The 11,202-nt window shown below is 37.9% G+C and overlaps 1 protein-coding gene across 1 annotated transcript; it reads right to left on the bottom strand.

Moving 5' to 3' along the window:
• Positions 1-891: 891 nt before the first annotated feature.
• On the bottom strand, positions 892-7,339 carry LOC144648858 (L-rhamnose-binding lectin CSL3-like). Its single transcript, XM_078508303.1, has 5 exons — positions 7,272-7,339; positions 7,109-7,192; positions 5,797-6,056; positions 3,417-3,713; positions 892-1,042 (listed from the first exon to the last, which is right to left on the bottom strand). Exons 2-5 carry the CDS (start codon positions 7,173-7,175, stop codon positions 1,016-1,018), a joined length of 651 nt encoding a protein of 216 aa, XP_078364429.1. The 5' UTR covers positions 7,176-7,192; positions 7,272-7,339; the 3' UTR covers positions 892-1,015.
• Positions 7,340-11,202: the final 3,863 nt, after the last annotated feature.

Raw genomic sequence — 11,202 nt, 5'->3', positions numbered from 1 at the left:
GGAAACCCACAACAAAGGGTATTCCAGTTGGTCACCCATCCAAGTACTAATCCCGCCCAACAGGGCTAAACTTCGGCGATCGGACGAGATATAGGAACCCTTTATTGTATGGGATATTTTTACTGTTTGTTTGTTTGTTTGTTTGTCTGTCCAGTTTTACGTGATAAAGTCAAGCAACCATCCACAAACAATACTGCAGCCTGTGTGGGAAAAAAGGAAACAAAAATTTAATATGGTCTGCTGATCCTCAGTTTAGTAACACCCCGGAGTCCGATGATAAAGGAAAGTCAAGGGGTTTTTTTTCTGAATGTGCTAATATTTACTTCTCAATTTATAATTAATTTATCAATTAATTATTTAATTGGTTAAGTTATTGATTTATTAAAAAAGTTCTTTCTTTATTTTTTTTTCTAATTTTTTTGGTATCCTCATTTTGTCATCCGCCTTTTCTTATCCGCCTTTTATCACCCGCCATCCGCCATCCGCCATCCGCCATCCGCCATCCGCCATCCGCCGCCATCCGGTCAGCTTTTTACAGACCCGGATTACAGAGGACAAGTAGCAAAAAGAGTATTGAATAGAGGTCAAAACAAAGAAAAGCAGGGAGAGTATGGATGCACTAAGTAATATTCAAGCGGGATGGTGAGCCTGTTATTCCAAAAGCGTAAATATGAGTTAATCCAAAACTTGAGTAAAGAAGTTTTAGTTGCCATGAACACATAGATTGTGAAACGGTCAGTCATGTGTAACCAATACACATGTCTTGATGACATTTGAGAAATTTGGGGGTACCAGACCGCAATGATGTTCCCATCAGGCTTTGTAAACTCGCTGGTGGCAGGATGTGGCCAATCACAGTTACGTATTTATTAAACACAACATCAATAACAATGAACAATGAATTCCCATTTCATTTTTATTTCCCATTTCTAGTTCTACATTGCAGTTTTCCGAACGCCCTTGTTTGTCTTTTCTTTCATCATCATGTCAATAAATCCTCATATGACTTTGTCGTTCACGCCTTTCGGCAACGGTAATGAACCTGCAACAAAGATCAGAAGATGCAATTTAGTTTGAAGCAACACTCGAGAAGTGTTTATTGCATTTCGTCCATTTGTTTTTCACGATTACGGCGGGAAAACACCTAAAAGCTCTCTACAAATACAAAGTTTGCTTTTTTTCGATATCTTTACTCTTTAGTTTAGTAATCTTTATTAAGTAGGTTTTAGATTAATATGAAATGCTTCCTTTTGCAAGGTACCTTTCTTTTAATTGTGCGCATTGTGTTTATTTGGCTCACCCGAGCCTGAGGTAGGCTCTAGCCAATGCTTGGTTGGTTCTTTACAGATTATTTTTTCTTCACGCCAACGAAAAGGTAATACAAAAATATGTTATTCGCCAAAATTTTGGCTTCCAGGGATTATTTAAACCCTATAAAATCCTTGTCTGAAGTGGTCCAAAAATTTGATAACCGGCCACCGCCATATTGGAGTAACTTAGCAGTCTGGCGATGTTACCAGTATGCGTGACGTCAAAGAGCTCAATTTTTACTCTTTTTGAGCTAAATGATGCTGCACAAACAGGCATTTCGGAAAACAAGCCAATACAAAATTAACAAGAACTGTCAAGTACTATAAAACTGTTTAAACTTCCTGCCAAACTTCAGGTTGAACTCTTCAACGTCACGCATACATCGCCAGGCTGCTAGGTTACTCCGAGATGGCGGTGGCCGGTTCTCTATTTTCAAACTACTTCAGACAAGGTTTTCTAGGGATAAAGTGTCATAGTCACTAAAAATCAAAGAAATCAAAGAAATTGTGGCCACAGTCCAAAAACTCATACTTTGTCAGTTTGAAGGCCTAGGTATGTAACTGAAAGATATGAAGTTAGTTTTTCGAAATGTTCAATTTACCGGCAGAAAACCACGAATAACGGTCATCGTACCGGAAGCTCAAATTTCACTTCTCGGCAATCCGAAATTTCACGCTTTTCAGCTTCTTCCTAACCAGACGTTTCAACCGCTGTAAATCTTTCCTTAATTAAGTTGCATAGATTGACTCTTCCTTTATCGAAATATAGTTAGTACTTTTATCTCTGATTATTTCTGAGCCAGCTGAGCTTCGATTAAGTAGACACATTTTTCTCATTTAGGAAAAAGGCTAAAATAATCCAAATTCAGTGAGGAAAAAAGCTGACCGGTAGTGCTTCAAATCTTCTGATATTTTAGCCAAAGAGAGTCCAGTCGTTGAAGTTTAGGTTTATGGTTTCAAAAGTGTGGGATCTAGTAGCAGTTTTGAACAAAGGTCGATCAAAGGTCGACAAAATTACAATTCCGCGGCTTTGAAAAGAACAACTGAAACACGTGACACGAAACACGCAACAGAGTAATTTATATATTTTTTGGGCAAAGACAACACGGTAAAATTAGCTTTGAAGTTTTATACGTTTAGTGAAGTGAATATTGTTTTAAAGGCCTGCCTTGGTTTCTTCTTTCAAGGAATTGAAAGCTTGTTTCTTTTCTTTTTCTTTCATCGATGTGGACCATTGAGTTTGATCCGCTGTGTGTAGTTTCACATTCAGGTAGTTTATGATACAGCCCCCTGAAGCTGCTTGGTACAAAATAGTCTCGAATTCACAGGAAAAGATATTCGCGATCGCCGCTCGATCTGCAGCCATCTATACCTGATTTTAATGGGAAAAACGAAGTCGGGCGCGGAAATCAAATGTAAATAAGAGGCAAAGGGGTCAAGGCAGTTCTAAAAGACAGGAGACCGCAACTAGCCTGGCGTTTTCTATTGTAGAAAACTCGAAGCGCGATCAACGCTATGAATTCACACGGGTAGGATTACTATAGATTGATTACAGACTTCTCTGCTCGTCTGATGGGCGTTTTCTAACAAATTTACCTCGCATATTGTCTCGCATGGACGACAAATAAAACGCGAACTCTTCGTGAATAAATCAAAAATAAGACAAATTACGTAATGTCAAACCGTCAAACCGCACAGAGGTTCCGAAGTGTTGACATCTCATTACACCTTTGGTGATTAACTTTGTAGTCACGCAAAACAGAAAATTTGCAATAACTCTTAAAGAAAAAAAACTTTTTAAAATATTATTTTTCTAGAAGAAAGCCAGTAGTGTGGGCTATCTTATGGAAGCTATTTACAATTTTGCAAAATTCCACCCCGAAAAGGTTATCTGTAACCTTAAATTTTGCCCAAACGTAATTGCGTCGAGTCATCCACTTAAAAAACAAGATCGTTACAAGAATATGCTCTTTCATCGCAAGAAAAGTTGGTACCATCAGCAAATTGCTTCAATTTTAATTCATTTCCTAATATTTTTACTGTCAAGTGATCTATGAAAAGATTCTGGGTATGTTTTCTAACGTTAATTTTCCCAAGTTCACTAACCTCCAGATATTTCTTGGTGCCCCAACAAGGATCGCCAAACATGTCATCGTTGGCCTGCAACAAGCAGCTACGTTCCCCTTGACAATCCGACTGCACAACTGCCAAAGAGTTCCCGGCTTGGCAGTTGGTGTCAAGAACGATTCCACCACACACATGGCCTCCCTTCAAACGGCCGTACATTGCGTACTCGATATCAAGCTTGCGTCCGCTGGGGCATTCGATTGTTTGTTGATCTCCTTGACACACGCGAACCTTTCGCAAGACATTTGGTTTGGTTTTGAGGCAGTCGTAAGATACCTGTTGGTTCAGAAAATTAAAGCTGTAAAGCACACCAGGAGTTGATTTGTAATGAATGTAATGCCTTTTTTGCAGTGATGCTAAGTTTGTGAAGTGTTTTATTAACCAAGGTTGTTTAAGGGTGCTCTTAGGTTTTAAGTCCAAGGTTGTTTAAGGTTTAGCCCACGCTCGCAGTTCCTTGGTTTTGAGCAGTTTTTGTAGTTCGTAAAAGTAGTTTGGGCTGTCCTAGTTCCTTTTCTCAGAGTAGGCATGTTTGGGAATCAAAACTGTCCGTGTGTCCCACTACACCAGGTTCTTGTTTGGGTTCTTAGTCCAACTCTGTAGTTTAATCATAATTGAATTTAATTTTGTTGATCATCTCATAAGTGTGTTCTCACGAGCTTAATTATGCTGTGGGATGTGCAATAAACCAAAACATGTCTACAGTATACCTATATTAGAAGGGCTACTTGTTCGCTATAATTTAGTTGAGAAGTAATGAAACACTCCTGTGCTTCCCAGGCAGCAGCTCCAATCCTGGATCCAGCTTAGAAGTCGTCAGGAGGAACCATGGCAGACAGTTTCGGCCCCTACTCCTCAACTGTCTTCTGCCACGGCGGGGCCCCTCCCCATGGAGGTATACCAAGTATACCTATATAAGAAGGGATACTAGTTCGCTATAATTTAGTTGTGCAGTAGCTGCAGATAGCAAGAAGTGTATTAAAGATCCTTGAAGAGTGCTGAATTAGTAAGAGTCTTGGTACCTCCCGACAGAAGAGAGCTAATTATTCCCCAAGAGCAATCCAACACTATCATTGTTTCAAAAATTAGAATTTTAATAATCTTGCGTCACTCTTGCCTACGTAGAGGCAGGCACAATGATTTTCAGGTTACTGTAAACCTTCAGGGGTGCCTCAAGTCTAAAAAGTAAAGCGCACCCGGATTACATCACAGTTACCTTAAAGCCTATATCATACTGAAGGTAATAAAAATAGCTACGAGAAGAACAAATAATTTTCTATTTTGTTGAATCCATATTTTTTTTAAAAATTTCGGTGATCTGCAATTTTACAGGAAGCCGCTATTAAAGGCGCTAAAATACCTTGTTGGGGTTCTCCAGTAAAAAATGAGAATTGTATAAATTAAGCGTACAAAATTGGAGTGATCGTACGTCGAGGGTTAGGGCTGTCCACTAGTTGCTCCAAACTTCTCAAAACGTTGCTTAAAAGATGCTCAAAAAAATCGAAAAAATTGCTTTTTATAAACAAAGTTGCTAGAAAGTTGCTCCAAAAATTCCCAACGTTGCTTTTTATTGAGAAGAGCTCTCCAAATATATGCTTCTTTCCCTTTGCAGGTACGTTTTCTAAGTATTTTTATATGCAATGTCACTGCAACGGAAGTGTCAACATAACATTTTAAGGCCGAATTTTAATGAATTACAAGAAATTCTTTCTCTGAGAAAAATCGTGAAGATATCGATGACGTTATGTTTGTTAACGAATTTGTAATGTATTGCTGAATGAGCGGAAAAATGAAACTTCTTCAGATCTTCCTCGGAAATTTTCGGCAAACTTCGTCAATCTTCGGAAAAGTTTGAAAAATGTTCGGAAACGTTCGTATGGCCTTCGAACAACAATCTGACAATCTTCGGTCTAGAAATTGCTCAGACTTCAAAAGTTGCTAGAAAGGAACAAAGCTGTTCGAAATGCAAAGGGAAGAAAGGTGCTCGAAATAATTATGAAAAGTTGCCAAAAAGTTGCAACTTGTGCAACGCCCTAATTCAAGAAACTAGCAGCGAGAGATGTCTTCACAACTCACTCAAACCTCACTTCCGGTTAAATATCCGCACTCTATTTCTCCGTCATTATTTAGTCGAAATCTTTTTGTATGTGAAAAATTATAGTAATTACAATTTTATATTACCTATGCACTTATACTCTTTCGGAGAACATACCCAGATGCACCAATGGCTTAAAATATTTCAATGTTTTGTCCTTACTGGCTTTGTTTGGTGAAAAGGAAAAGTTTTTCTTCGTGAGCCGTTCATAGATTTGAAGATTAATTACCATATGGTACTTATCTAAAAGTTATTATCTGAACATACCGTCAAGTATTTTTTGATACCAAAACATGGGTTGCCGTATTCGTCGTTATTTGCATAGACATTGCATGATGGGAAGTCTTGACATTCCTCCTTGGTGATATCCAAGGCACTGGGTGAGTGGCAGTTGGTGTCCCAGTCGATATCGAGAAGATCCTTGCAAACTCCTGTCTCGGACCGCCCATAGTCCGCTGCAACGATATTAATCTTCTGGTATCCGTCACAGCTGATTTTGTGTTCATCGCCTTCACAAACTGTAATGTCTAGAACAAAAGAAGTTTCGGATAATGGATGACAAGTTTATAAAGCGTTGCTCTTAAGCTTCTCATGCATATGGCAATTACCGTGTTTATTCGATTAAGCGCCCAACCTCCCCCTTCCAAAAAAAACTGTAGTGCAAGAGAGGAGTATACCTTAATAACAATTGGATTGAAATTAACTTAATACTAATAAGAGTCTTCCCCGAAGACCGAGTTTCCTTAGTATTTTTCAATGAACAGTTGAAATCCTGCTTTGGTAAATTTTTGCGTTTGTTATTATTTATTGCTTTGTTGCAAAAAACTACTTGAAAACTAGTTGCTGAAAAAGGTGAAAATTAAATAACCGCCCAGTCTCGAATAAGCGCCCACACTCAAGGTCCGAAAATTAAATTAAATTAAGGGATATTCTAAAAAGCCTTCTTTTTTGCTATTTCTGATCAAGCGTATCTATTTGGGCGAATTGCCTGATGATGGTTACTCAAATCCGTGATTCGATAAAAGTTTGAGTTAGCTCATCGTCTTTTCGAGATTTTTTTTTTTTTTTTGCCACTGCAACATTTTTTGAAAACCCGTTGAAAAATAGCCACGGCTTTTTTCCTCAGAAATTACTCGTGCTTTTCTGTTGTTGGTACATGTCTGTACACGTGGCCACGCTCTGCTGTTGGTAAAAGTCTGTACACGTGGCAACACTCCGCTTTCTAGAATCTAAAGATCTTGAAATCATGATAACTGTACCATGGAGCAACTTCAAAGCTGGCATTTTCTTTTTTTTTTTCTTTTTTTTGGAAAATAGGGTGATGAACGAGGTACTTGGTTTAAGAGCCAATACATCATTTTGTTACATCAACTTTGTATTCTCTTAATATTGCTACTTTGAAGTCGTTTAAGATCCCGTCTAAAATCAAGTGAAAAAAGTAAGCGACTTTAAATATTTTGGTAAAAGATGTTCAGACTTCTATATTTTAAGTTACAACTAACTTATTTTAAGTTTACGTTACAAATCCCTTTATTCGAAGTTAACAACGAGGTTTCATATTTCAACAAATTCAGCTTACCAAGGCAGTGAATCTCACTCAAAACAAGAGTAAAGACGAACGCCACCAAAATTGACCTCATTCTCATTGATGTTGCTTTTAAAGCTGAAATAAAGAAAAGAAACAAACGTGTAAGGTAACACATGATTATTAAACCTTTCAACAAAGCAAATTTCGATATTACCTTACTAATTTGATCTAGCGACACGAAGTAAACGCTGGCACAAAGATGCTACCACCTTGATGTGCACTCGACACTGAAATGCTGGCTTTCGAGGGCAACTTTTATATATCCCATTAACAAAAGTGCTGTTCTTTGAATTATTCACAAGTTTTTAATTTAAATTTTCCCTGAAGGCATTTACAACTTTCATCGTCATTTCTAACGACGTATCGGGACCAGTGGTCGCCTCTTAATGCTTTTTAGAACGTTTATAAACTGGTGTAGCAAACAGAGTAGCGAAAAAACTTCTTCAAACTCGGAAAACTCAGTTTGCGTGACTGACCACCTGCAAGAGAGGCATTGTTTGTTGATGTAAATTGAAAAACATCTCCAAAACCCTCCGAATGGTCGCGTAGCAAAATTTCATGCGTGGGGGATTTTTTATTACGAAATGAATTTTTTCAACACCAAACCTCCCTGAATAGGAGGTTTTCTACCAATTGCTAACAAGCTAACACGGCTTTCCAGTTGTAAAACACTCTTTAACTGATATAGCAAAAAGAATACCGAAAATTCTTCAAATTTCGTAATATGTAAGTTTCGTGACTTTTTGAAATGGCCGCCAGTAAGTCGCCAGTGAGGACTGTCTCTACCCCCGCAAATGATCATGTAAAGATCATACTTATGATGAATTTTTAATCCTCCATGAAATGGAGGAGTTCTACCAATTATGAAGTAATTTTTAATAAAAGAACAGCACTGTTTAAAATCACGAGCCGAAGGCGAGTGATTTTTAACCCAGTAAATATAACACTTGTAGCGAGTTTAAGGAACGACTCCTAAAAAATCCCCCAAAAAAAGTTGTCGCTGAATTATTAAAAACAATCGTGATATTAGCCCCACGTGAAAAACTTCAGGAAATTAGTATGCAAAACAAGTACACGAACACGTCTTTCTATTAAGTGACGTGGCGTCCTCTTTCCGAAGGCTTTAGGGATCCAGCACTGCTCCGAGGAAGAGAACAACTTAGAAGAGTGTACCCGAAGTCTACACCTTCGGCACTTAGTGGACTTTGATCATTTTTTATTGATTGGCAAGAAAAGGAGAAAGAACAAAAATCTTACATGGGAGTCAGTCGGTTTCAAGACAACACGTACGTGTCAAAGGGTACAACGCTTCCATCACGATATCGGTAAAATGACAGCTGTCATTTAACTTTGGCAATGGCTGGTAAAATTTTTCGAAGTGTGTTAAGAAAAATGGTAAAAGGTATTTTCCTCGGTCGAAAAAAAATTGTTACTAGAAACATTTAATATATTAAATATCGAGTCATCATTTGTTGTGTTTGTTGATGTTTTGATTGCTAATGAGCTGAATCATTAGTATTCTTGATATAACGAATACTAATAAGGTAGGAAAACCTATTGTCATTCGCTTTGTTAGGAGCGCTTTCCGTTTGTGCGGAAAAACCAGTTGTTCTGGTGATAAATCAAATGAAACGATCCTTCTCACTGGAAAATTGTCGGAAAAAATGACATATGTTCAAAGGTATTCCTCTATTCTCGTCTTCACCGAAATGCTAGGAATATCACTGCACCATTTTGCTTCAGTTTTCGCACTATTACCATACCCTTAGATGAAATACGCGGCAGTTCCTTTAAGACATGAAATGCAACGGTCCTTTTCACCGAAACGTTTTTTAAATGTTACACACTCGTCCCGTACCGTTGAGTTTGTTGAAAAATTCTACTGTTGCATTTGCTGGGAAATTCTCACCGGCCGGTTTTTTACACAAATGGAAAGCACTCTAGTTTAGCACTCTAGTTTATAACTGATAAACACTTATAAAAGGAGTTAGAACGTATCATCAAAGGTCGCATTGTGTGAACAACCCTAGAACGTATCATAAAAGATTTGATCGGTCCATGGGGCTATGAATGTTTTAAAAAATGCGTTTTAAACAAGTTTTTTACCAAGGTACGACGGGTTGAAGATGCTTTGTTTGATTTTGATCGTTTTACCGTATCTACTCAGTGCCATTTAGCTGAATGAATCCATGAAGGAATAAACGAATTTAAAATTTTTGAAAGCCGGTGCTCTCTCATTTCCCAATGCATGCAGCATAGATTTTGCAAAATTTGATAAAAAATTTCACCATCCTTCCCGTAGATCTGGTAAATTCAAACAAGTATTAAGCTGCCTGTGAGTCTTCAGTGAAAGGTATACTCGGCAAGTTTTCCCATAAATGTGTTATAGAGGACGAGTAGAAAAAATACTGAACATCAGATAGAGTGAAAACTAAAGAAAAGCAGGGAGAGCTTGTGTGCACTCAAGCTAAAACGGCTTTCCAGTTGAGCAACATTGTTTAAGTGATATAGCAAACAGAATACCAAAAACTGATTCTTCAAATTTCGCAACACACAGTTTCGTAATTTTTCGGAATAGCCGCCAGTAAGTCGCCAGTGATGACGTTCTCTACCCCCACAAATGAACGTGTAAAGATCCTTCTAATTATGAATTTTTAATCCTCCCAGGATAGCATGATTTCTACATGAATAAACGAACGTCACTGTTTAAAATCACGAGCCGAACGCGAGTTATTGTAGACCCAGTATATAAAACACTGTGTTGCGAGTTTAAGGAACGACTGCAAAATAATCCCAAAAAAGGTTGTCGCTGTATTATTAATAACAATCGTGATATCAGCCCCACGTAAAAAAAAACATGAGGGAATTAGTATGCAAGCAAAACAAGCATGCGAACACGTCTTTCTATTAGGGAGAGGACGTGGCGTCTTTTTTCGAAGGCTTTACGAATCCAGAACTGCTCCTAGGAAGAGAACAACTTCTAAGACTTTGCCCGAGGTCTACACGTTCGGAACTAAGTGGTTTTTGATAATTTTTCATTGAGTGGCAAGAAAAGGAGAAAGTACAATAAAACTTACATGTGAGTCACTCGGCTTTATGACAACACATGTCAAAGTGTAAAACGCTTCCATCACGATATCGGAAAAATGACAGCTGTCATTTAACTTTGGCAATGGCTGGTAAAATTTTTCGAAGTGTGTAAAAAAATTGTAAATGGTATTTTCCTCGGTCGAAAGGGAATTGTTATTAGAACAACAAATATATTAAATATCGAGTCACTATTTGTTCTGTTCGTTGATGTTTGATTGCTAATTGCTAATAAGCTGAATCACGCGAGTTTCGTGAGTTTCGCCAGCGAGGGCGGCATTGTGATGTAAATTACATAACGCTCTCTGCCCTTTCAAACTCTCCCGTAATATAGGAAATTTACAGCTTTGATGATTTTTATAACTTACCCTAAAGAGGAGAAAATGGTGTTTATTGTTTTTCTATTCATACAGTGTACATTTTAATCAAATTTAAAAAATTACAATATAAGAGAGTCGAGTGACAATGGAACAATACATTATATTGTATAAATCAGAAACTGCACTTCAAGGGACACAAGAGATTTATTGACATTTTTAAGCAACGCTTTATGGAGATGCAATGCACTGTAAATTCACCCCAAACCAGCGAAACCTGAACTGGACTGACACTTTTTGTTTAATGCAAAAAAATAGATTGAGATTACACGGCTGTTTCAGACTAAATTCAATGTTTTGGACTACAGAACACTGTTTGTTTTGACTTGCCACATATTGACAGACGTAGTTCGAGTTATCGAATGTAAAATTGAATAGAAAATGGCCTGAAGGGAAACAAAAATTGCTTCGAGTTAGCGGGAGGTTCGGGTATCGAGGGTTCGAGTTACCGAGGGTAAATTTTCAGTAAATGTATGACAGAAATCCAGGGGAAATCGATTTTGGTTTGAGTTAGCGCGGGGTTCTAGTTAGCGAGGGTTCGAGTTATCGGGAGTGGACTGATCGGGAGTGGAGTGGATAAAGAAATACAGAAAAAGTTTGAATGAGCTGAAGTAGTTTTCA

The sequence above is a fragment of the Oculina patagonica genome, chromosome 4, assembly GCF_052425735.1.
Source record: "Oculina patagonica isolate OP01 chromosome 4, crgOcupat, whole genome shotgun sequence".
Classification (NCBI taxonomy): domain Eukaryota; kingdom Metazoa; phylum Cnidaria; class Anthozoa; order Scleractinia; family Oculinidae; genus Oculina; species Oculina patagonica.
Note: the sequence above shows the minus strand (reverse complement) of the source record. Positions and strands in the feature narration are given on the sequence as shown.

Coding starts and splice junctions, on each gene's coding strand:
- LOC144648858 (XM_078508303.1), bottom strand. CDS start 7,175: ATGAGAATGAGGTCAATTTTGGTGGCGTTCGTCTTTACTCTTGTTTTG. Junction 6,057..7,108: donor GAGTGAGATTCACTGCCTTG/GTAAGCTGAATT, acceptor CTTTTGTTCTAG/ACATTACAGTTTGTGAAGGC. Junction 1,043..3,416: donor GCACCAAGAAATATCTGGAG/GTTAGTGAACTT, acceptor TCTTTGTTGCAG/GTTCATTACCGTTGCCGAAA.